This window comes from Mustela putorius, unplaced genomic scaffold (genome assembly GCF_011764305.1).
Source record: "Mustela putorius furo isolate JIRA1106 unplaced genomic scaffold, ASM1176430v1.1 tig00000275_pilon_pilon_pilon, whole genome shotgun sequence".
Taxonomy (NCBI): domain Eukaryota; kingdom Metazoa; phylum Chordata; class Mammalia; order Carnivora; family Mustelidae; genus Mustela; species Mustela putorius.
In genome coordinates this window covers 34,891,909-34,911,947 of record NW_025421341.1, presented here as the reverse complement: position 1 = coordinate 34,911,947, position 20,039 = coordinate 34,891,909, and the positions used below count along the sequence as shown (strand labels likewise).

Genomic DNA, 20,039 nt, shown 5'->3' with positions numbered 1-20,039 from the left:
TCAGTAGGATGGTTATAGTTAGTCTACCATTTTATTTTGCTGTTTCTTTATTATTTTTGTCTCGTGTCATTAGGTCTCTTCGTATTTATGGTTTTAAGTCAAATGAAAATACTTTGGCAAGATGGCATGTATTAGAAAATCAATGGAAAAAAATACCTTGTTTGGACATGTTCTCGAATAACTTCATAGAGTGAGGTGCAAAGTTTGGACGATCAGGAAATAGAAGCGAGTGCTAGTAGGCTGCACTCGCCAGTGACACACAACATGTCAGGATTTGTAAGGTGCAGCTGAAGTGGTGTCTCCCGGGAACCTGTGGAGACCTGCCACATGTGTGTTGTGCTGGGAGTTTATCTGCAGTCCCGCTCACAGATAATGCCAGAGAGGTTAAGTAACGTGGCCAGGTTTAGCCAACCAGAGCTGGAAATCAAAGCCCGGTCTGCTGGATTCCAAGGTCTACCTAAGTTATTCCAATATTTTTATCATCATTTTTCCATCTTGAAACTTCACAGCACAAACATTTCTATTTTGTTAATTACCTCTTAAGCAACAAATTTTTATTGCTTTCCTTTCTAGGAGGAAGAGAGCAAACCAGTTTTGAGTTTCAAAGATCTCCAGAATGAAGAAGAGATTGATGATGATCCACTGATAATTCTGAAAGCAATCTTACTACAGGTAGAGAGAGAGTTTAAGTTACATGTGTGTGTGTGTGTGTATTTCAGATATGCACACATACGTGCTCATGCTAGAACTGCTACTGGTACTAGTCAGAGTCTTATTCCTTTGGGGCTTCCTCTGTATCTGTTGTTATAGTTTATTTTTTAGAGACTTTCTGGTTATAAAAAATTCATATTTGTGGCAGAAAATTTGAGGGAAAAAACCTAGGAAATGTGTGAAAAGTATAAAATATATACAAGTATAATTAAACCAAGTACCCAATAATTGTAACACTTTGATGTGTATTCTTTGCGTTCTGTCTTCTCTCTGTTTATATACATATATTGGTATTGGGGTATAGGATTTGGGGTATTACTGTTCTTTTAAATAGAATTGGGATTTACCGTATGTATTGTTTGGGAATTTGCCATCTTCCTGTGTTAGCCTTCTCCTCTCTGTAGTTCCTGAGGTTATGTCTCCCTTTTCATTCCTAATATTGATACACCAGTAATGCCTCCACTATATGGCTTTTTAACATTTGCTTAGCACTGTGTTGTACAGGTGGTAAGTTCCTTGCATGTGTTTATCCATTCTTACAAAGACTTTTTCTGAAGTCTTTACCATGGACCCACGCTGCGTCCTTTAACCACCTTGTTCTGCGGCCGCTGTATCAGTCTGCTGAGGCTGCCATAACAAAGGGCCCCAGACCGGAGGGCTTAAACAGCCGTCATTTACCTTCTCCCGGTCATGGACGCCAGGAGTCCAAGGTCAGGGGGCCAGAGGTTGGTTCTCTCCTAAGGCTTCCATGGCTGGCGCATGGCCACCTCCTTGTTGTGGGTTCACATGGTCTTTCCTCTGTGCCTGGGCACCCTGCAAACCTCTGTGAGTCCATATTTCTTCTTCATATAAGGACATCAGGCAGATTGGCCTAGGACCCACCTTAATGACCTTATTTTTCTCTAAAAACCGTATCCAAATAAAGTCAGAGTTGAAATCTTGAAGGTTAAGGAGTCAGCATATGAATTGGCCAGGGTGGTGGGGGGTTGGACACATTTCAGCCCCAAACAGTCACTTCTTACTAGCTTTTAGAACTTTTTGGGGGGGGGACATTCAGAAGAGATCCTGATAATCCTTTTTTGCACTTAAATATTTCTTATAAAATTCCCACAAAGTAGCAGGAATTTACTCAATCTTAGAATACTCTTTGGATGTTCTTTAAGTGTTTAAACTTGAGGTGCCTGGGCGACTCAGTTGAGTGTTCAGGTCAGGCCATGATCTTAGGGTTGTGAGATCAAGCCCTACATCAGGCTCTTCCCTCAGCAGAGAGTCTGCTTAGGATTCTTTCTCTCCCTCTGCCCCTCCTCCCACTCCTGTGTGTGCATGTGCATTCTCACTCTCTCTCTAAAATAAATAAGTAAATCCTTAAAAATAAGTAAATGTGTAAACTTTGGTGTAGGAAAGCACAATTCAAGTTTTCTAAACCGAGGCTTAATCTACTTCTTTAAAAAAATTTTATTTTGCAACAGTTATGGCTAATCCACTTACAAGTTCGCTGTCTTAGGCACATGTAATTAGATAGAATTCTGTTGGTGCCTTTGAACTCATAAATGTTAGTTACATCTTACCACATTTTCTTAAATGATTGTTTCTTTCAAAAGGAGGAGAATAATGTAATTCCTGTTGATCAGCTGGGCCAGAAACTCTTGAAAAAGACAGGAATGTCTTGGAACAAGAAGTACAGAAGACAGTATGGACCACTGCGAAAGGTAATAGATGACATCCATATGGGAGGTCCCATACCAGGAAATTATATTATGATCCCTTTGCAACGAAACTTTAGGTGAAGATGAAATCAGTATTTTTATTTAATGGTTAAAGTTCAGTTGAGTTCTTTATTAAATGTTAAGTTATTGAGTAATTTATTATAGAATCAAGAAGTAAGCAGAAAAAGAAGAGGGGAAAGCCTTTTAATGCAATAGCAAGAAATGTCATGAAGTTCATACCCTGAAGCTCATCATTTATTTACAGAAATGTCTTAGGGTGTTCCCACAGTTTTCCCTTGATCTTTCTTTTACACATAATCCTGTTAATCTTGGTGATCAGTTTTCCTAGGCTGTGAGAGAGATTAGAAGCAAAAACTGAACACAAGTGAAACCACTCGACTGAAAAAACACACAGCAACACTTAGTAAACATTTTGGAGCTATTCCTTATAGAAGCAAGGGGCTTACATACTTCAGTAAGTGTTTAAGTGCATCTTTAAATTAGACCACACTGCAGAAGTGTATGTTGGCTTAATGACTCTGAGTCCATAGCATAGGTTTTAAGGTTTTCATTTAAAATGATTGGGTCTGGCACCTGGGATGGCTCAGTTGGTTAAGCGACTGCCTTCAGCTCAGGTCATGATCCTGAATGGATGGATCCCGGGATCGAGTCCCACATCATGCTCCCTGCTCAGCAGGGAGTCTGCTTCTCCCTCTGACCCTCTCCCCTCTCATGCTCTCTTTTTCTCTCTCAAGTAAATAAATAAAATGATTGGGTCGCTGTCTCGGTGTTTTACTCTTAAGTGTGATATTAGCTCTGCAGGTTCTTTAAAAATGCAAATATCCTTTATAAGTTTGAGAGAGTTAGCTTTTTTTTCAATCATTGACTGATAGTTTGATCTTGAATAGAGGTTGGATTTTATCAAATGCTGACTTTTTTTTTATATACCATGTATTCTGTTAATGTGAATTCCATTGACCTTTTTAATGTTGAGCAAAGCTTATAGTTCTGAGATAAATCCCACTTGGTCATGAGCTTTTCCTGTATTGCTGCATTCATTTGGCTCATTCATATAGGATTTTTGCTTCTCCATTTATGAGAGATATTAGTCTTTGGTTTTCTTTTTTTGTAGTGTCTGTCAGATTTTAGTGTTAGGGTCATATAGGACTCACATGTCAGGAAACACTCCTTTATATTCTTGGAAAGAATTCTCTAAGACTGATTTTTTTTTTATTAAATGTTTGATGAAGCTGTTGAGACCTGAAAATTTTTTTATTTGATGCCAGTGTAATTAACATAGTGTTACTAGTTTCAGTTGTACAGTATAGGGACTCAGCAGTACCATATGTCCATAGCGTTCATCATGGTAAGTGTCCTCCTAATCCCCTTCACCCATTTCCCCCATCCTGCCCACCTCCCCCCTAGTAACCATTAGTTTGTTCTCTCTAGTTAAGAGTCTGTTTCTTGGTTTGTCTCTCTTTTTTTCCCCTTTGTTTAGTTTCTTAAGTTCCACAAACGAGTGAAATCGTGGTATTTGTCCTTCTCTGGTGGCTTCTCTTACCATAATACACAGCAACTCCATCCATATTGTTGCAAATGATAAGATTTCGTTTTTGTTTTTAATTGGCTGAATAATACCCATTGTATGTAAATACCACACCTTTATCCATTCATGTGTCCATGGACTCGTGGGCTGCTTCCATACCTTGGCATTGTAAATAATGCTGCAGTAAACGTAGGGGTGCATATATCCCTGCTAATAAGTGTTTTTGTGTTCTTTAGGTAAATATTGTAGTGCGATTACTGGATCATAGGGTAGTTCTGTTTTTAACTTTTTGAGGACTCTCCATATCGTTTCCACAGTGGCTGTGCAGTTCTTGCCAGCACCTGTTATTTCTTGTGGTTTTGATTTTAGCCATTCTGACAGGTGTGAGGTGATGTCTCATTGTACTTTTGATTTGCATTTCCCTGGTGATGAGTGACGGTGAGCATCTTTTCATGTGTTTGTTGGCCATCTGAATGTCTTCTTTGGGGAAAATGTCCGTTCATGTCTTCTGTCCATTTTATGATTGGAATATTTGATTTTTTTGGTGTTGCATTGTATAGTTTTTGGTATATTTTGGATACTAAACCTTTATCAGATATGTCATTTGCAAATATCTTCTCCCATTCAGTAGGTTGCCTTTTAGTTTTGTTGGCATTTTATTTCGAGGTGGTCCCAGTAGTTTATTTTTGGTTGTTTCCCTTCCCTCAGGAGACCTATCTAAAAGGATGTTGCTACGATTGATGTCAGAGAACTTACTGTGCTTGTGCTGTCTACTAGGATTTTAATGATTTCAGGTCCTTAATCCATTTTGAGCTTATTTTTGTGTATGGTCTAAGAAAGCGGTCAGTTTCATTCTTTTGCATGTCACTGCGCAGTTTTCCTAGAACTTAACTTGTTTTAGAGACTTTCTTCCATTGGATATTCTTGCCTCCTTTTTCAAAGATTAATTGACCACGTAATTGTGGATTTATTTATTTGTGGGCTTCCTATTGCATTGAGACCTGATTTTTTTTTTTTTTTTTTTTTTTTTTTGCGGTAAGATTTTGTAATTATAGTTTAAATTTCTTTGCTTGTAGTGTTATTTAGATTTTCTGTTCTGGCAATATTTTGGAAAATTGTGTTTTTTAAGGAATTTGTTCTCTGACATTATCTATAATATCAGATTTATTGGCATAAAGTTATTCACAGTATCCCATATTCTCTGTAGTATCTGAAGTTATTTCTTCTTTTTCATTTGTAATATTAGTAATTTGTATTTTCTCACTTTTTTTCATCAGTCTTGCTTGGGGTTTATCAAGTTTATTAAACTTCTTAAAAAACAAATTTTTGCCTCTGTTGATTTTCTCTACTGTTCATCTGTTTTCTATCTCATTGATTTCTGCTCTTATTTTTAATTATTTCCTTCCTTTTTCTTCTGGGATCTCATAAGATCAACTTTTTGCCAGCATGGTATCTCAGTTGTTTTTAAACCTTCCTTTTAATACAAGCTTTTAAAGCTATAAATTTCTTTTTAAGGGCTAATTTAACTGCAAACAAATCTGACCTGTTTTCATTATCATTCCATTCAAAATATTTTGTAATTTCCCTCATGATTTTTGGGGGAACTGTGTTGCTTAATTTCCACATATTTGGGATTTCTTCCTATATTTTTGTTTTATCTATAGGTTGATTCCTAGTTAATTCCATTGTACCTGAGAACATACTCTCCATGATTTTAGTTCTTTTGAATTTATTGAGACTTGGTTCACACTTCAGAATATGCTCTGTGTTGCTAAAAGTTCTGTATTAACCAGAAAAGTTATTTTCTGCACTTATTGGGTATATTGTTTTATAAATGTCAATTATGTCAAATTGGTTAATAGCATTTCTTTTCTGTCCTTACTAATTTTTCTGTCTTTGGGTTTTATCAGTTACTGAGGGGTTTAAATCTCTAACCTTAATTGTGGATTTATCCCTTACCCCTTTTACTTTGGAAAGATTCACTTCATGTACCATGAAGTTATATTATTAGATACACACACATTTTAGATTTTTATGGCCTCCTGATGTACATTGCCCTTCCTTTATTCCTTGCCTTAAAATTTACCTCGTCTGGTATTAATGTAACCCTGCAAGCCATTTTATACAAGTGTGTTTCTTGCAAACAGTATGAAGTTAGTTCCTATTTGCATGGTTGTGATTTTTAAGTAATTTGTTCTTTTATTTAAAGTAAAATTTGGGGCGCCTGGATGGCTCAGTGGGTTAAAGTCTCTGCCTTTGGCTGGGGTCATGATCCCAGGGTCCTGGGATTGAGCCTCACATCAGGCTCTCTGCTCAGCAGGGAGCCTGCTTCCTCCTCTCTCTCTCTCTCTGCCTGATTGTGATCTCTGTCTGTCAAATAAACAAATAAAATCTTTAAAAAAAAAAAATAAAGTAAAATTTGTTGGGGCGCCTGGGTGGCTCAGTTGGTTAAGTGTCTACCTTCAGCTCCAGTCATGATCCCAGGGTTCTGGGATTGAGCCCTGCATCAGTCTCCCTGCTCAGCTGGGAGTCTGTTTCTCTGCCCCTCCCCTGGCTCATACTCTCTCCTCTCTCTCTGTCTCTCTCTAAATAAATAACATCTTTTTTTAAAAAAAATAGCATAAATTTGTTTGCAATACCACCATATTATCCTTGTAAGGCCCATTGGAGCAGATGTTAAGTTCCCTGTTTCATTTCTGCTATTGATCATTTCTGCATTTTAGCTTTCTTTTCCATCAATCTTGCCTTGGGGTTTATCTATTAAACTCTTCAAAAAAGCAGCTTTGTATTTGTTGATCTTCTCTACCTTTCTCTATTTGTTCATCTGTTTTCTATCAGATGACAGTTTGATAGTTTCTTTTAATGAGAATGTTCGGTTCACTTGGTTTTAATGCAGCAACGAATATGGTTGAGTTAAACTCACCGTTGAGGTATTTGGTGTTTATCCGCCCCTCTGTTTTTGCTCTTTCATTCTTCCTCACCCTTTAGGTGACTCAAGTGGTTTTCAGTCTTTCTACTTTATCTCCTCTGTTGGCTAATATATTGCTTTATTTCTTTAATATTTTTATTCTAGGGATTATACTGTACATAAACCAATATTACCAACTACAAATTAATAGTATACCATTACCTGAACAGTGTAAGTAAGATGCTTACAGTCGTATAACTACGTTTCCCCACTCCCATCCTGTCTGCTGTTGCCTTTTATTGTACCATTAAGTGTAAATTCTACTCTGTGTTACTTATTTTTATTAATACTATTTTTTGCTTCAAACACTTAGGCAACTTTTAAAGAAACTAGTGAAAAAATAGTGTTTTATATTTATCCATTCTGGTATTTGTTGCTGCTTTTTGCACATTCAGCTGGGCATCTGGTATCATTTTGATTTTGATTGAAATCTTTGTTTTGCCTTCAGTTTTTTAAAGGTTGTTTTTGCTGGATATTAAATTCTAGTGTAATAATTTCCATTTTTTCCTTTCAGCACCTTAAAGATGTCATTCCATTATGTTTTGGCTACCATTATTTTGGCTCAGAAGGCTAGTGTCACTTGAACAAGATGTATCTTTGTCTCTGCCTGCTTTTAAGATTCTTTTTCTTTTTTCTTTGTTTTTTAGCAGCTTGACAATATTGTGTCTCAGTGTGGTACTCTTTATGTTTATTTGCTTTATATTTGCTAAGTTTTTTGTCTGTAGCTTGACGTCTTTCTTCAGTTTTGACCGTTATATTTCCAATTTGGTTTTCTGCCCCTCATTTCTTCTCCTTCCAGGACTATAGTTACATGTAGATTAGACCATTCAGGATTTCCTCACAGATCTTAAGTAACTGAGATTTTTTTCTTTTTCTAATTTTTACCTTCCTTCAGCTTGGTTGATTTACATTGCACCATCTTCAAGTTCATTGGTTCTTGGTTCTTTCTTTGGCTGTATCCAGTCTTCCATTAAGCCCAGCTAGTGAACTTTTCATTTAGATATTGTGGTTGCCAGCTTTGGAATTTCCAGTTATCTCTAATTGAGAGTATCCCATTTCTCCACTGAAATTCCCTATCTGAACCCAGTCTGTTCATCCTTTCCTATAGATTAATTTTTGAAGATACTATTAGCTTTATTAAGTCATATAAATTAAATATTTTAATAACTGTTTACTGTCATAATATCTGGATTATATCTGGGGCTCTTTCTGTTAACTTTATCTCCCTTATGAATTGACTGTATCCTCTCTTGAATATTGAATCACACTGTCCTGTTTCTGTGTCATTTAATCTTATATTGCCTACTGGACACAGTGGATTATACGGTGGTTCTTTTTTTTTTTTTTTAATGGTTGTTCTTTAAAGAGTTTTGCATCATGCTCTAACAGGTTATTGAATCCTTGATCCAATGGAAGCTTCATTTTGGGCTTTGTAGGGTGAATCTGCTGCAGTTTAGCTCTTAGTCCCGTGGGAAATGCATGGTTCTTCCTTTGAAGGCAGAGTTTAGCAAACAGTGGCCTGAGGGCAAATATGACCTGCTGCCCCTGAGCTGAGAACTATCTTCACACTTTTAAGTGGTTATTTTTTTAAAGTTACGTATGTACCTACCTCAAGTTTGCCTTTTATCTGGCGCTTTACAAGCGTACCAGCTCTTGCCCTACGGCACGGCCCTTCTAGGACTTCAATAGAAAGCCTCAGGTATTTGTCATGTCTCTATCTTGTCAGAACTTCAATTCCGTGTTCTGTCTATCCAGAAATCTCTGCTAAAATCTTTGCACATCTACCCAGAAATCTCTGCTAAAATCTCTGTTCCAGTTGTGACTCCACCAGCTGTTGCTTTTTGTGGGGTTTCTTGTGTCTTGGGCCATCCATGCTCCAATCAGGAGTCAGCCAAGGATTTGAGGGGGATTTGGTATAGATTCTAGGCTCTTTAATGCAACTCTTTGTCTTTTGCTTTATAGCCTCTCTGGCATTTTCAAATTCCGTTTCCTCAGCTCAGTAAGACTCCTGCCCTTTGCTTGAACTCTCCCACCATGCACTGCTATAAAGTGGGAACCAGTGGCTTCATGTAAAACTCAGCTAGTTTTGAAGGATTATGTCCCCTCTGCTTAAGCCTGTTTCTGGTTATTCTCCAAACACTTGTTTTCATTAGTTTGTCTGGAGTTTATCCTTTCTTATCAGAAAAGGTAGACCAGTGAAAGTTCTCTGCCATTATTGGACCAGACTCTGCTGAAGCTTGAGGCTAAAAAGAATTAATTCTCACTTCTCAAACGAAGGAAAAAAATGGCTACTCTCTGATTATCACTATTTGATTGTACCTTAAAAATTAGCTGCAACACTGTTTTACCATCTTCTATACACAGTATTAGCAATATTGTCTTTGGGTCATAGACCTGTTTCCATCCGTCTGTGATAAAACAATACTTTGATTAGAGTGTTGGTACTACTATACATTATTTCCATCCAAGTGGAAAATCAGAAAGTCACCTTTCCATATTGATTGATGGGCTAAGCAGATGTTGCACATGCCTCCCGAGTGGTTTCCTGTATAAAGTGAGTTCATGCTGAGAAAAGAGGAGACGTAAGGCTACAGGAGTCAGGGAGTGAGAGAAGAGTAGAGATGGAAAGTGGGGGTAGGCAATGAGGAAAGGTGTTTTTTTCTTCCTAATCCTTTAGCTAGAACTTGAGTAATAGCCTTTGAGATTAAGACCTAAGCTTTCTGCGCTTTGGTTTCCTGAGCTAACCTGTCCGCTTCCTTTAGTTCCTTCTGAAATAAACATTTGGTCTAGTTAATGTTACGTGACAGTGTAGGCTTATAATTATGACTTCATTCCAACAGAGTTTGTCTGAGTCACTAGTTTTAAAATTCTCTTCTGTAGTGCTTCACTGTGGGATTGCCTTTGTGCTTCGTTTAGATTGTTTTAAACATCTCAGAAGTGTTTGTTCTACCTAATCTGCTTTAGTAAAGTACTTTTTTTTTTTTTAAAGATTTTTATTTATTTATTTATTACAAGAAGGCAGAGGGGCAGGCAGAGAGAAAGAGGAGGAAGCAGGCTCCCTGGGATCATGACCTGAGCCGAAGTCAGAAGCTTATCCCACTGAGCCACCCAGGTGCCCCAGTAAAGTACTTTTTAAGAATGGTGTTACTGAAGCAGAAGTAACCTATGTTTTAGATTGTGGCATGGCAGCTTCCTCCCTTGATGTGACTGTTGAACAGAGAGAACCCTGATTTTGGATTTTTTTTTCCCTCTCAGCTGTCTAGTGCAAAAATAAAGTTCAAAATCTAGTCACAGAAAGGAAGATATAGTTTTTTTATTTGTGTCCAATTAAAAAAATTTTTTTCATTAACCTAGTACTTGTTTTTTGTCTCCATATAGTTCTTAAAGCTTCATTCCCAGATATTTCTACTCAGTTCAGATGAAAGTACAGTCAGTCTATTGAAGAATGGTTTTCTCCAGGCTGAGTCTGATTTCCAAAGGAATGATCAACACATTTTCAAGACATTTACTTCAGAATCCCCAGGATTAAATGATAAAACCTCCTGTCCTCACTGGTTTGATATAAATGATTCCAAAGTCCAACCAATCAAGGAAAAAGATATTGAACGGCAGTTTCAGGGTAAAGAAAGTGCCTACATGTTGTTTTATCGGAAATCCCAGTTGCAGAGACCCCCAGAAGGTATGGAAAGAGAAGTGTTCCTATTTGTTCAAGTTGTTGATGTTAGAAGATAAATATTGAATGCTATTTTAATTTTTATCCTTTTAAAGAGAAAGTGTGCTCTTGGAACATTTTTAAATATTTTCAGGCTAATAGTAAGAAATACATTATGCCAAAAGAAATCCAGCAATCTGTCATTTTATAATTATATATTTCTATTTTATTTTCCCCCTCTAATGATATGAGACCATAGTTAGTGTACAGAATTAGTTTTTCTCGAACTGCGTGATGGTGTCTTGTTGGGTGGACCAACCTGCGTACAATTGCCCTATGCTTAGGTTTGGCTCTGTCATTTGGCCATGTGTTTATCGCCTTCAGGTTGTAAGTGGCCTTTTATTGCCCTCTTTTTTCCTTTCCTTCAAGGTAACTAATGTGTTTTATGAGCAGTTGAAATAAATTAAAAGCGTTCTTTGTTAAACCTTCTAACACAGCTCGTAGCAGGGAGACTAGACACTGAGACCCTCAGTGATAAATTTTTTTTATTGAAACCACTGACATGAATCAGTATGTAAGACTTTGGTCACTTCCCAAAGTCTACTCAGAAGTAGAAAATCCTAAGAAGGGAAGTTCCTTAGATAGAGGGATATCTGTAGTTACAAATTAGGACACTGTTCTTAGAAAATGAGAATAGTAATCGTTTTTATAAAAAGTAAGAAGAGATAAGTTACTAATTTGCATGTGAGTCAAAGGAAATTAACTTTCTGGTTCTAAAACAGTTACATAATTATTCTGTTTAACGAGAAATTCTAGGCTTTATTTTTCTGACAGGGGAAGAATATAGCTGTGGCTCTGGTAAAAATATTCTGAAGCAAAATCCACAGTTACAGAAATATATATTAACACAAAAAGAATGAATTGGATTTTAGTATGCATTATGTTTTGGCTATGCACTGAATGGTTTTCCAGTTAGTTTAGGAAATGAATAAAGGTTTGGCAGAAATCTTGATGGACTTTTTGTGGGGATAAAGGGACAGAACTTGGCAAAGTGATTCTAAAATCCATCTAGAGAGGTGAACGTTCACCAAGACTGAAGAAGGACCTGCTGAAGGGCATTGATTCCATCAGTAAAATCTGCTTGTAGAGCTCCAGCAGCTAAGAGAGTGCAGTGCTCACACAGAGAGGGACACGGCGCTTGCGTAGAGCCAGCCCAGAAATCCACCCAGGTCTTTCGAAGATTTTAATCCGTGGTAAGGTGACTTTTCAGATGAACAGGAGGAGAGGGAATTACTCAAGATGCAGAGGGGGGAAGCTGGTTAGCAGCCAGTCACTTGAATTAACAGTCCGTGTAATCAAGTGACTATAATCATTGCTTGAATGAAATTTGAGTTCCTTTAATGTGTATGTTAAAAGGAAACCTTAAAATGTATAAAATATATTTTCCAATATTAAGGTAGAGAAGACCTTTCTAAGCTTAAAAGCAAAGAAAGAAAAATTAAGGAAAAGTGTTATAAACCTTAAACAATAAAAAAGGCAAATGACAGGCCTAATGGGAAACAGCAAAATAAATTTATTTCCCATCTGCCAAGTGCTTTTACATATATTCCATTGTGCTTAGTAGAAAATTGGGAAAATGATATAAATAAGCAATGTACAAAGGAAGAAATAGGAACAACCAATAAACTGGAGGGAAAAAAAAAAAAAAAGAATCGGGCACCTGGATGGTGCAGTCTGGCTAAACATCTGCTTTGGCTCAGGTCATGATCCTGGGGTCCTGGGATTGAGCCCTGCATGTGGCTCCCTGCTCTGCTTGTCCCTCTGTTCCCTTGGTCCCTGCTCATGGTTTCTCTCGAAAATAAATGAATGAATGAATAAATAAATAAATAAATAAAAAGAATCAACCCAAATCATAATTAAAAAATAGGAATTGACATTGGGGAGGGTATGTGCTATGGTGAGTGCTATGAAATGTGTAAGCCTGATGATTCACAGACCTGTACCCCTGGGGCAAATAATACATTAAATGTTCATTTAAAAACTAAATAAATAAAAAATAATTTTAAAAAACAGGATTTGAAACAGCAATGAGATGCCACTTTTTCCCTACCAAGTTAAATGTTTTTTGTTACTTGTTCTCAACAGTTGGCACTTCATCTACAGCTGGTAGGCATACACAGTCCTATAACCAGTTGATCATATGTACTTGAAAACCTTAAACCAGTAATTCTTCTGCAAATCTTTCTTGAAATAATTAGAGCTGTATATAGATATTCATGTTCAAAGGTGTTTGTTACTCCCATTATTTTATAATAAGGACTAGAAATCACCTTAAATACCTACCAGAAAAAGATTGGCTATATTAACTATGATATTTATAGAATGAACTCCTGTGTAATCATTTAAAATTTTGGAGAAACACAAATCTGAAGTGAAAAGCACGTTACAGATTTGTCAAATACGATCCCAGTCTCACTTTACATAAGTGTGTGCACGTGTATGTAGGTACATGTGTGTATACAGACACATTGTGTAGGTTTAGAAGGAAGACCACAAGTACATACAACAGGTCTTAACAGTATCTTTTGGGAATGGGATTACAGTAATATCTATAAGATATCTTCTATATTGTAAAAGTAATTTCCAGAATTTTTATGGTGGCAATTACTACATTTGTTATCTGGAAAAAAATAGTGGGTGTTCTTTTTTAAAAAGTATGCTTAAAGAGAATTGAAGAAATGGAATCCTTCTAGCATGGCATAAAGAACTGTTTATCTTCCATTTGTTCCAGTGTTTCCATGTTTCACGTGGGAAGACAGGTCCACAGGAAGTTAGCATTCACAAAGGTAGTTAGTAGAGGCTTTCTAGCTCCCAGCACATTCTTGCCAGAGTCCCAGCCTCCAGATTCCATTTAATCAGCCCACGTTAATGAAGTGTTCTTTTCACAGCTCAAGCTAATCCAAGATATGGGGTTCCATGTCATTTGCTGAGTGAAATGGACGCAGCCAACATTGAACTGCAAATAAAAAGGTAATTTTAACTTACTTTTAGAGTTTGAATGTTTTTTTTCCTGGAGAATGAGGATCTCATTTAGGTCTTAAGTCTTCAATCAGGAAAATTAAAAAGGAAACAAAGTCAACTCATCAGTGCCTGTGTCTGTGTAGCTGCTGAATTTTTGTAGGCAGAGTATCTTACTTTGAAATCATCTTTATCTGTGAGAGTGAATGAAACGATGTCACATAAATGGCCATTGCCGAGTAGGGATGAAGCCTCAGAAGCCTGGAGAAATCAGTGAACATGCAGGACATTAAGTGAATTGTATCCTGGCCCATCAGGTGATTCCCAAGGTAGAGGGAGCCTGGGTGAAAGTCACCCCTCGTGAGTTAAGTAGTTGTGGGGACCCAGCACTCAGTGACAGAAGACCAGAGGCGAGTGAGAGGAGGAAATAAGGATTCTGCAAACTACCAGGCTTCATGTCCGTCCGAGCAGACACCTGTAATGGGTTATCACGGGCCTGGTTTGTGAGGACTTGCTGATTTCATCTTCTCTTTTGCGGTCTTGCCTGGAATCCTGAAGAACTGTGTCCTCATTTGCTCTCTGCTGAGGTCGGTGGGGCGCTTGGTTAGGGAAGTGCATGTTCTCGTGGACTCCTTGTGGCCCCACGTGGCTGGCTGATTATGTAGCCAGCATGTGTTCAATATTTTAGTCGTTGGCTTAAAAACTGGGCCAAAAAAGAAGCAGGTAGATTGAATGGCAAACCACTATCAAAGGAAATTAAGACATTAAAAATATAAGAAGTAGGGTAAAATATCTTAAACAGGAAAAATAACCTGCGTGAGTGGGTGTGGACTGGCAGTGGGTATTCACAACCACAGCCGTAGGGGTTTCGCCAGCCAGCACTAAGCTTTCTAATGTGGCCATCAGAAGAGCTAGTGCTGTCTTCGACCACGCGAACAGGATTGTGTCAGGAGTTTTGGAGCAGTGGCGGTGGCCTCAGCCAACAATCCCTGGGCCAGACTGCCTGGGGCAGAATGGTCGGGCACCAGCTCCAAGGCCGACCAGCGGATTCAGAGGCGAGCCGCCTCTTCCGGTCTACTCAACCGGAGAGAGTGGGCTGGAGGGTCATGAGACCCACTTGAAATATTTTACAGAAGGGCCTACAGAAGAGCATTTGCCACAATTACAGGAAAAGGTTTCTAGCACATTTGTAACTATATTCTCAGGATTAGAAGAGTTTGAGTTTCAATACTTAGAGTAATACTGTATGGTGTATACTAAAATTTATTTTGCTTGGAATTCATGCTGGCAGAGCTGAAATTTTGCTATTCATTGAGAAATTAAAATGTGTAAATTTCGGCACATGGAAGAAAAGGACATTAATAATCATAATTAGAACAGAGAATTTATTGTAAATCAAGTATAATTGGTTTGGGATGAAACTGTGTTATAAAAACAGAGCATTTATGTATTTTTTTATGCTTCTTTAAAGGGCAGAATGGGATTCTACAAACAATAATTTAGAGTTACATCTCCACCTGGGCCCTCATTATCATTTCTTCAGTGGGGCTCTGCACCCAGTTGTCTCTAAAGCAGAAAGTGTGTTGGATTTAACCTTTGATAAAAGAAAAACTTTAGGAGATCTGCGACAGTCAATATTTCAGGTAATTTAGCCTTGATTCCTCTTAATTTAGACATTAAGGTCCATCTCAAGGTAGTTTCTCCTTTTCAAAACCCCATTTAGGATTCAACTATTTATTTTGCAAAGCACTTAAGAAAATTCTACATCTCCCACTTTCCGAGGGTCGAGCCAGATGTTCTCTCTTTACTTGTGCGTCTTTTCCTTCTGCACAGGCGAGGCCCGCACTGTCCAGCCAGCAGGCTTTCAGGGGAGAATCAAGCCTGGTACATTTTATTTGTGGTAGAGAAGAAGTAGAAAGCTATTTTTTTTGGTGGGGGGGGTTGGTTTATTTTTTGGTTTTTTGTTTGTTTTTTGTTGTTGTTGTTGTTGTTGTTGTTGTTTTGGAAAGGAGTAAAAAGGTAAAGATAAGCATGTTGCTGGGGCACCTGGGTGGCACTGTCACTTAAGCATCTGCCTTCAGTTCAGGTCATGATCCCAGGGTCCCAGGATCGAGCCCCACATCGGGCTCCCAGCTCAGCAGGGAGCCTGCTTCTCCCTCTGCCCTTCCCTTCACTCATGCATGCTTTCCCTCTCTCTTTCTCTCGCTCTCAAATAAATCAAATCATCTAAAAAAAATAATAAATAAGCATGTTGCCTAAAACCAAGAACTAAACAAAAGCAACTAACGTTTCTCCCTTTCCTAAGTATAGGATAGCACTTATTACCAAAATTTTTCAGGGAAGGAAAACACCTTCTATTGTGCAGTGAAAACAAGGATTGTTGTAAATCCTTGCCTCCCAAGTAATTGATCCACGTGTGTTTTTAGGACAGCAGTGCTGTTCATTTTACTTATAGTGCCTTTCTATAAGTTATGTCCTTTGGTTCTTTAATCTCAGGATAACCTGAAGGTAAGCTAACCCCATTTTAAAGGTGAGAAACGTGTGATTTAGAGAGATCTAGTGGCTTGCCCACAGGCAGCCTTCTGGTTGTGGTAGAACTAGCCTCAGCCCTGGTTTCCTTACTTTTTCCTTCCTTTTCACCACACTTCTTCACCTCTCACTACTTCCTGATCAAGGAAAAGGGAAATAGAAAATGTAGTTTTAGGGGCACTTGGGTGGCTCATTCAGTTAAGCATCTGACTCTTGATTTCAGCTCAGGTCATGATCTCAGGGTTGTGAGATCGAGCCGTGAGTCAAGCTCCACGCTTAACGGGGCATCTGCTTGAGATTCTCTCTCTCCCTCTCCCTCTCCCCCTTCCTCTAGTGTGTGCTCGTTTACTCAGGCTCTCTCTCTAAAATAAATCTTTAAAAAAGGGGGGGAGCTTTTATTTTTGCAGAAATAAATGAATTTTCTCGGAAACTTATCAAGGCCCCAAATTATTAGCTTTCTTTAATTTTTCTCTTGTACAAAGCAAAGCAGGCTAGTTTCTTTGTTAACTTTAGTTGACTTGAATAATGCTTCAGGGTTGGATTGGTATTAGGATTTCTGAAATTTCCTAATGTTTCTGAACTTTTGCATTAAAAGTTCATCCCTGAGCCAGTCCCGCAGTGTTAATATAAGTGATCTTGGGGAGCTGCCTTGTCTAGGGGACCTTTAAAATGGAAAAGACCTACTTACTCACTTTCATAGGTTTTAGATTCACTCCAGTTTGCTTTCTGGTGTTTGAAGTGTACGTCACTGTTATCCTAGAAGTAGGCGCCTGGCGGGAGGCTACAAGATTGATGCAGTTAACTAGTCATGTGTGTAAAGAGAAATTTATTTTTTTAAGATTTTATTTATTTGAGAGAGAGGGAACACTTGAGCAGGGGTAGGGGCAGAGAGAGAAGTAGACTCCCCACTGAGCAGGGAGCCCCACATGGGGCTTGATCGCAGGACCCAGAGATCATGACTTGAGCTGACGCAGACGTTTAACCGACTGAGCCACCCAGGCGCCCCAGGAGATTCCTTTTTACGAGACCCACCGTGTGCTATTGTGAAGAGAGACGAAATGGGACTGACTTTATGGGTGATGTTCCTCTGGTAAGATGACCAGTCCCCAGAGTCTTGAATCTAGAAATTTAAAAAAACAATCCATGGTCATATGGAAACTAGTAATGCCACTTTTTTGAATTTATGATGGAAAACATTCCTTTCAGAGAGCAAAAATTCTGATGTGTGCTAGAATCCGTGCTGCTTTTCCCTGAACGATGCTAATTAAACAAATGATTTTTGCTCTTTTGGACAAAGATCTCTGGGCTGGCGTGCTGCTCAGTTTGCCTTCTGATGAAAGTGGTCTTCCTGTCAGTTCAGTACACCTGTTCTGGTGCTCGCTGCTCATCGTGCACGCGGTGCTCTCCAGTCACTGGTGGCTGAGATCAACCGTTTCTGGATTTGGTGAACTTAGCACCAGTGATGTCTTCTTTGGTGTTGGGCGGGATGGTTATACTCAGTTGCTAGCTCCCCATGTCGTCTAAACATATGAAAACTAGTTCGGTGGTGTTCTCTTACCTAGAAATGTGATATTTATGTTCCTTCTCATTGTTCTCTTTTCTTAATATTCTATAGCTGTTAGAATTTTGGGAAGGAGATATGGTTCTTAGTGTGGCAAAGTTTGTACCAGCAGGACTTCACGTTTACCAGACGCTTGATGGTAAGATAAATGTTAAAACATTGCGACTCATTTCCTATATTTGTATTTCGTGGGCTCATCCGTGCTCTTCTGCTCATGGCCAGTCTTTCCCCCTACCTACTACTTTCTCACCTAGGCTGTCATCACATGGTCAGTCTGCAAATAATTTATTTGATTTCTATAATGTGTAAATTTTGCTAACACAGAAATATTTTCTGTTTTTTTTGAAATTAAGGCTACCTCTCCAACAAAACAATCTTTAGAAGGCTGTGGGAGCGCCTGCGTGGTGCAGTTGGTTGAAGCATCCAACTCTGGGTTTCAGCCCTGGTCATAATCTCAAGAGGGTGAGATTGAGCCCCATGTCAGGCTCCGTGCTCAACAGGGAGTCTGCTTAAGACTCTCCCCCGCCCCCAACTCTCTTTTTCTCTCTCTCAAACAAATAAATCTTGTAAAAAAATAAAAAATAATAAAAGGCTATGAAATTGTGTTTGTATTACCACAGATTTTTTTTTTTTTAGCAAAATGGTTCAAACCCTTAACATTGTGTTTATATGGCTTAATTTTTTTTTCTCCCAATCTCAGCTTCAGATTTTGTTTTTTGTTGTTGTTTTTGTGGTTTTTTTTTTAAAGATTTTATTTATCTATTTGACAGAGAGAGACACAGCGAGAGCAGGAACACAAGCAGGGGGAGTGGGAGAGGGAGATGTAGGCTTCCCACTGAGCAGGGAGCCCGATGTGGGGCTCAGTCCCAGGACCCCGGGATCACGACCTGAGCCAAAGGCAGACGCTTAACGACTGAGCCACCCAGGCGCCCCAACAGCTTCAGATATTGTAGTAAAACAAACAGAAGTTCTTGGAGAACTTAAAAATATTTACAACTTGTGAATAATAACAAAACAATAATAATAGCAACTGTAGTGACGTTTATTTGGGACTCCACTGCACCAAATCCAGAGATAAGTTTTATATAAATTATCTCTTTTGATTTTCACAAGATTCTTTACCTATATTTCTTGAAGTTTGGGGACGCAGTACACAGGACAGACAGCAGTTTCGTGCTGGGTCGGGCCACGTGCTGGAGAGCTTCCCTCCCACACACAGTGTCGGGTTCGGTCAGCGCCTCCCCTGCTCGTGTGCTCGTGGAGCTTCCGTAACAACACACGGAGATGCTTACACAAGGTGGAAAAAAACCCTAAAGACTACAGTGAAAAGCATAAAGATAAAAATAATCTTTTTTTTTTTAAGATTTTATTTATTTTTTTGACAGAGAGAGATCACAAGTAAGCAGAGAGGCAGGCAGAGAGAGAGAGAGGAGGAAGCAGACTCCCTGCTGAGCAGAGAGCCGGATGCGGGACTCGATCCCAGGACCCTGAGATCATGACCTGAGCCGAAGGCAGCGGCTTAACCCACTGAGCCACCAGGCACCCAAGATAAAAATAATCTTAAATAATGCCAAAATAATAAATGTAATTACTGCCTTTTTCTTAAGTTTCCTTGGTGAAAATGCTTTTTCAAACAAATATTTAAGTGTCTCAGCTCTTTCTTTAGTTTGATTGTTTTTGGTGATTGTGACGAATGGTCTCACTGACGAGCTCATGTTTTAGGAGATGACCTGACACTGTGGGAAATGGAGATTGTGGACGGGGAAGACCTCTTTGTATGGAATGGGGTGGAGGTAAGCACGGATTAAAGAGATACTTTGATGGTTTTCGATTTTTTTAAGTGTCTTGTAAGAAAACTTTCTTCAGTATCTGCGAAGGTAACTAGATGCTAGAAAATACCTGAAATGTCTGACAAATTTTAGGTACAGTCAGTGTTAGTCCTATGCTAAGGAGATATTTGTCGAGCACTTCTGCAATGCCAAGTGCTCATATGAAGGGACATAGTCAGTTAGTCCTTCAGGCTGTCCTGTTGTAAATAATCCCACTAACACGGGCAGCAGTAGGGTTCTGTGCTTGCTCCCTGAGGGAGTTCAGGAGGGGGTAGGTAGCTACCCTGAGTTAGGGCCGTGACCTGCAGGAGAAGAGGGGGTTCTCCAAGTCGGGAAAGGAGTGAGCAGCATCTTACCCACTCTGTGGTCTGTCATTGGTCCATCTCATATATTTCCAAAGCCTTTTTCTTTCTGCTTCCCCTTTCCCCCTGTCAAGTCTTTATTATTATTGCTGAGGACTCCTGCATCTCTGTCTCCACTCCACATTGCTCTCCTAGAAAATAAAAGATGGCTAAGAGA

At 38.8% G+C, this 20,039-nt stretch overlaps 1 protein-coding gene across 8 annotated transcripts in view; it reads left to right on the top strand.

The window, feature by feature from the left end:
* The window catches only part of USP40 (ubiquitin specific peptidase 40), a 76,520-nt gene that overhangs the window by 21,230 nt on the left and 35,251 nt on the right, over positions 1 to 20,039 (top strand). For all 8 annotated transcript variants that reach the window (XM_013046323.2, XM_013046330.2, XM_045078917.1 and 5 more), the window contains 7 exons: positions 574 to 672; positions 2,313 to 2,420; positions 10,310 to 10,610; positions 13,532 to 13,613; positions 15,073 to 15,244; positions 17,746 to 17,830; positions 19,414 to 19,484. In XM_013046323.2, the coding sequence (XP_012901777.1) occupies positions 574 to 672; positions 2,313 to 2,420; positions 10,310 to 10,610; positions 13,532 to 13,613; positions 15,073 to 15,244; positions 17,746 to 17,830; positions 19,414 to 19,484 (918 nt within the window). The remainder of the gene's footprint in view (positions 1 to 573; positions 673 to 2,312; positions 2,421 to 10,309; positions 10,611 to 13,531; positions 13,614 to 15,072; positions 15,245 to 17,745; positions 17,831 to 19,413; positions 19,485 to 20,039) is intronic.